The sequence below is a fragment of the Oryzias melastigma genome, linkage group LG12 (assembly GCF_002922805.2).
Source record: "Oryzias melastigma strain HK-1 linkage group LG12, ASM292280v2, whole genome shotgun sequence".
Classification (NCBI taxonomy): domain Eukaryota; kingdom Metazoa; phylum Chordata; class Actinopteri; order Beloniformes; family Adrianichthyidae; genus Oryzias; species Oryzias melastigma.
Genome location: NC_050523.1, coordinates 8,896,498 through 8,902,223, shown reverse-complemented (window position 1 = coordinate 8,902,223; position 5,726 = coordinate 8,896,498). Strand labels below are relative to the sequence as shown.

Here is a 5,726-nt window from a genome sequence, read left to right as displayed (position 1 = left end):
ACAGTGACAAAAACAGGCTAACTGCCATCTAGCGGTAGGTTAAAGCATTACAGGTGGAACACGATTTCAGAATTAACCTTAAAAATGCTAAATGTTTGGCATTAATTCTTTTTATCAAACAATGTTTTCTGATATTATACCTTAAACCGGTTTATTAATCTTTCAAATTGTGCCAGGGGTCACGCATAATATTTCCTTTTTTAATGCAAAAAATTAAATAAAGAACTACTACAAGCAACAAAAGTTAGGTAAATAAACTTTTATTATAGTAGTGTTTACAAAACAGTAAAAAAAAAGTGATACAACTTAGGTAAACAAAATTTCAATCTCATTGTGCACATTGACAATAAAGGCATAACTTTTCTTATCTTAAAATGAAAGGAAAAACAAACTGATGCTCGTGTCAGGGCTGGAGGGGGAAAACTAACATGTGAAAGGAGCCAAAGAAAAATGGTCATTCATGCAATTACAGAGGTTACTCGTTAAATTATTGACAGATCAAATACCATTCCTTACTTAACTAGTAACAAAATGACCTTCCTGACATTATTTAGTACCCATCTTGAATTAAAATAATTCAAAAGTAGACGTACGCATTAACTCTGTAGCTATTTTCTACCACGACAACTCTCTGTTTTGCCTCTGCAGCTGTGTTGCTTTTCTTGCAAAATATGCTCGTATTCAGCATATGCTTGTAGAAGAACATCAATTTCTGTCAGCGTAAAGAAAGACAAAACCACAAAACCCACAAAAATCATTCCACGCTTCCAGCACTGGTGTATCTTTCAGCCGTCAAAAAACAATAATAATATAACTACATAAACAATAATATATATTAACCCAAAGAATTATTAGATTCTAGCTTGATGCTAGCATCTAATCATAGCTTAGCATTAGCATGTTGAGAAAATGAAATACATTTTGAAAAAGTCAAAGCTAAAACTTAGTATGAAGCAGATTCTTAAACGTGTTAAATCAGCAAACCGGTTAGATTACTTTGTCAGTGAAATATTAGATGGAAAAGACAAACCACGGCGAATATCAATAACTAAAGCAACATGCAGCAAAAGGAAGTACGTTTTAGCGGGAAGTTTATGTTTGTTCACCGCGCTGTATTCGGACGATAACCGGAAATAGTATTTTGAAACCTAAAATTTCACACATAACAAGATTACCTGAAAAAATGCTGATCATAAAAAACATGGCAACATTTGAAAAGAAATAAACATCCTTTATAACAGTATTGTACAAAAAAAATGAAGAAAAAAGATTATTACTCCGAAAACTATAAGTATAATCTCTGAAAAGTGTACAAATGCGATGCTTTAATGATGATGGGGTTCCAGTGACTAACTTTTTTGGGGGTGATTATTTGAGCGCTGGGACTAAGGGAACGTCTTCACCAGTTACAGGACATTTCTGAGGCAGCATCGCTGTTCCGTCGAGTGTGAATGGGGGACCAGCCAAACTCAGACATGGCGTCGTCTCCGTGGTGGGGGCGTGGCCAGCGGGAGCCACGCCTGGAACCCGGTCTTGCTGACCAAGTGCGAGGCTTAGGATTCATCTGAATGAACAAACATTTACATCTCAAAGTTTCAGCATATTAAATTTAAGGTTGTGTAAAAAAAAAAAAAATACTAATCAAACTCTACATAGAAAATGAAAGAAGGATTTGACAATTAAAATTGCTTCAGTTACATTTTTAATTACAATTTGTAATGAAAAAATGCTTTGTAATTAAAGTGTGTGTAGGAATTTTTAATTTGGTAAATAAAAGTTGTTTTTCTTTGGTTTAAAATATCAGCTATGTTGGAAACCATGATTCATTATTAATCTTACCTTTCTTACCTTAAATAAAATATGTAAAATTCATTCATTTTATCACATTGAATATAATTTCATATCAAACTCTGAAATAGAAATCAAACTGATTTCATGTTTTGGCAGATACCCAGCATTATTATTTACAGTCCTCACCTGAATAAACACAGTCGTGTTCACATGAAGAGTCTCCGCTCGCTCTGACAGGTGATTGAGCCAGTCCAGGTGATCACTGACAGCTTGTGATAGGTCACTGGTGCTCTGTCATAAACAATAGAGATGTAAAAACTAGAAATGGGGCTCGGATAAAATGTTTTTCCTTGCATGAGGATTCTTGCTGACGTACTCCTGACATGTCCTTCAGTTGAACGGCAGCAAGACGAAGGTGCTCCAGTTTGTCGATCTGCTCCTTCAGCCGGTCATCAAGCTCCTGCATCATCATCAGGCCTTCGTTTGTCTTTACAGAACGCTTAGACATCTTTGCTCAAGAGGAGAGTCCTGTTGAAGAAAAAAAACAGCGGCAAAAAAAAGAAAAAAAAAAAAAGTAGAAGCATGAAAAATACATGTTTGATTCTTGACTTTATTAAAATACCAATTTTTCAATCCTAAAATTGTAACTGAGTGGAGAGGATTGGTTTTGAATAGTAAATCCATGCAGGTAAAAGCAAAAAAAAAGGTGCATTTAGGGTAATTTTCGTACTATTATTTTTTAGAAAAACTAAAACTAAATTTAGCTCGTTACAGTACAACTTTGAACATTCTATTGTTTAATTTACTTACTTCTAGTCGTTTAAAAAATTAACATAAACATTAGGTACTCTTATTTTGAAATTATCTTCAACACTGTAATGCTCAGAATAGACGCGCGCGCCTGAAAAAACTTCAAGGGATAAAAGAATTTTTCTTTCGGAGGAACTCGACGTGGCCACAGTTTCTATGCATTTACGTTTTAGGTAATTGAAAACTAATATATATTGATTAAAAAAAAACTCAATAAAAACACTAAACAAGATATTTGAACAGATGTAGTAAAACGAGCAGCGATGGGAAAACATTCCCGGAACACATTCCAGTCCATCCTATAAACACAACTGAAGGAGTGGGATGATAATAATAAATAAAGTGCATGAAATTGTTTTACCTGAATAAAGACTCGTTTTGGGGGCAAAATTCACCGCTTAATCCCAATAAACAGGAAATTTCCTCGATTTTGTAAGGAGAGAAAAAAAAGTTCCTTCGGGAGGACTCGGCTCGTCTTCGGCTGAAAATCTGCAGGATGTCGCGTGTGACGTCATAATGTCGCGATATCACAGGTGCGTTGAAAGAAAGAAGAATCTGTTTTTCAACAAAACAAAACTCAAAGAAAAAACCTTAATGAAATGTCTAAACTCAGATTTAAAAAAGTCAAGAACATTTTTGTTTGATTTTACCCATATCACGATTAATTTGACCAACTTTAATTATTTTTACACAAAAACATCGTTTCTCCAGCTGTTCTTCAGCTCAAGGCACAAGAAAAAAAAAATCACCAGAAAAAAAACTTTTTAATTAAAAGTTTGAAGGTTTCCTAAATTTTGCCTAAAAAGGTAAAATACTTATCTTTTTGTGGTCTTTGATTCACTTAAGAGACTATCTTTATTTTTCTTACCAGTATAAAATATTTAGATTTATCAATTGATTGATTTGCAGAGGACATTCAGATATTAAAAAATATTAAGAAAATGCTTTAAAGGAAAAAATAATCCATAGATTTCTGCAACTGAATTAGATCAATTTGAGGCCTTTTTATCTGATTTAATTGAAAAACTCTGGTTTCACATATATACTGATTAAAGTATCTTATATAATGTAAAGTAAACAAAACATAAGAAATCACAACTGCTTTATTTTTTTGCTTTCAACAAGCTTTTATATTGTTTAAATCAAGGGAGAGTAATGACCAAAATACCTGAAAGAATGACCATCAGGCAGGATAAACAGAGTGCTGAATCAGATGTAGAAAGCACTTGTCCTCTGACAAAAATTAAATATGCATTTCAAAAGTACAAAAAGCAAAAGAAAAAAAAGAAAAGAAAAAAACATTGGGGTCACATTTTGGTGCAGATACAATGATGAAGAGGCATGGAGATCTTCTGCAGAACGGAAGAAGAGACTAAAAGACTCTCAGAGGCCGACAGACCTATCACCAGGTGGACGCAGTCCATGTAGAGAAACACAGTGACCTTTTTTTTCTTTTAAAACAATATATCCTTTATAGTGCCACAATATCGAAAATGAAATGTGGGGAGAAGCCGTTTTGAAAAGGCTCCACTGTACAGTTACACACAAACCAGTGAAACACTTCCATAAAGACTAACATGTCGTTAATGTCATGGAGCGTTATAGTAACATGGAACCAGTTTGGACACAATGATGGCGACTTTCAAAGAATTCATGAACCACAAACGGGGAAAAAAAAACAAAACAAAAACAGGATGAGTCCTAACTTTTTCACATTTTAAAACACTTTAAAAATCTTTCATGGTTGTGCTCCCACAAAAAGCAAAGGCTGCCCTAACTGAAACAAGCAACACTCCACATCCCGTCTGCGACGACTAGCCTGAAAGCAGAACTTCATTTGGACCCTGACTGTGATTTTAATTACTGATAGAATGCTTTGTATTTATTTTTTTTAACCAAAACTATCTTTAAAATAAAGCAAGTAAAATGAAGCAGGAAAAGAACCGGAAAGTGTTGCCGTCTTTGCAGGTCCACTCTTCACATGCAGGCGCTGTGTCCAAGTTTGTGATGGAAGCAACATGATTGAGAAATATTTAGATTTTAATGCTTAATTTATATATATATAAAAAAACAGGAAGTGGATTTTCACAAATTGATTTTTTTTAAAGAAATCTGCATGTTTTATTAATATTCTTATACTTGTACCACCTTTTCTTTTCTGCGTTGATCAAAAAAAAAAATCCTCCACCAGCGGTTTGAATGGGTGGTCATGATGTTAACCTTTATTTACCAGAAGAAGAGAAAAAAAAAAACACTGAAAATGACACACTGCATTCTGATTGGTCAGAAAAGAAAAGGTGTTGCTTCTCACTGTATCAGGTGGTCTTGAAGGCTTCAGTCCATTTACAGAGTAAATATATAGTTTGGCAAAAACAATGTGGAAAAAAAAAAAAATGAACCATCCGAGTTTATTTCCCCCCCAAACACACACACACAAACGAGAAACAAAACTTTTCCTCTTTACCCCCCCTAAAAGTGACTAAGAATAAATTAAAGAGGACTCTGAAGAGATCTGTTTAAAAGACTGTCTGTGTGTATGCATATATATTTTATATATTTATATATCTCTATACGTGGTGTGAAATAATAAGTGTCCGGTTCTGCCAGTTCAGAGTAATTCATTATCATGACTGCATGTGTATGTCCGCTGCCTTGGTGCTTGGGGGGGTGGCGAGCTGGGGTTCGGGGGCTCACCGACCGCGGGGCTGTGCGTCAGCGGGCTCGCTTGGTGGGGGGGACTTGGAGGCCCTAAGGTCCTTTTGTTATGCCTTGCCCTCTTCGACTTTCACAGCCTGGGGTTTGATGGCTCCAGTTCGTGCTGGTTTGGCTTGACCCGTGGAGGGTAGGGGCTCTTGGATTTTGCTGGTCATGCCCCCGGGTGGGGACTTGCCCTCCCCCACTGCCTTGCACATGTCTCGCAATGTCTTACTCTGCATTAAAACAAAGGAAGAGTACACTTACTAAAATCCATTAATTTAAGGAGTTTGATTAAATTGCTCAAATATTTTCTTTAAGAAAAACTTTCATTTCAAACCCATAGAAGTTTTAAAGTTGTTTTTTTTTTTGGTAAAACAAATTAAAGGTGTAGATCCACTTTAAATGAAGGTGAAGTTTAATTTGAAATT

The 5,726-nt window shown here is 35.2% G+C and overlaps 1 protein-coding gene across 1 annotated transcript in view; it reads right to left on the bottom strand.

Moving 5' to 3' along the window:
- Positions 1–3,688: 3,688 nt before the first annotated feature.
- Positions 3,689–5,726, bottom strand: part of prrc2b (proline-rich coiled-coil 2B) — a gene marked incomplete in the record, with an annotated part of 19,493 nt that continues 17,455 nt past the window's right edge. Inside the window, 1 exon segment of the mRNA XM_024299121.2 lies at positions 3,689–5,531. Within this exon segment, the coding sequence (XP_024154889.1) occupies positions 5,364–5,531 (168 nt within the window).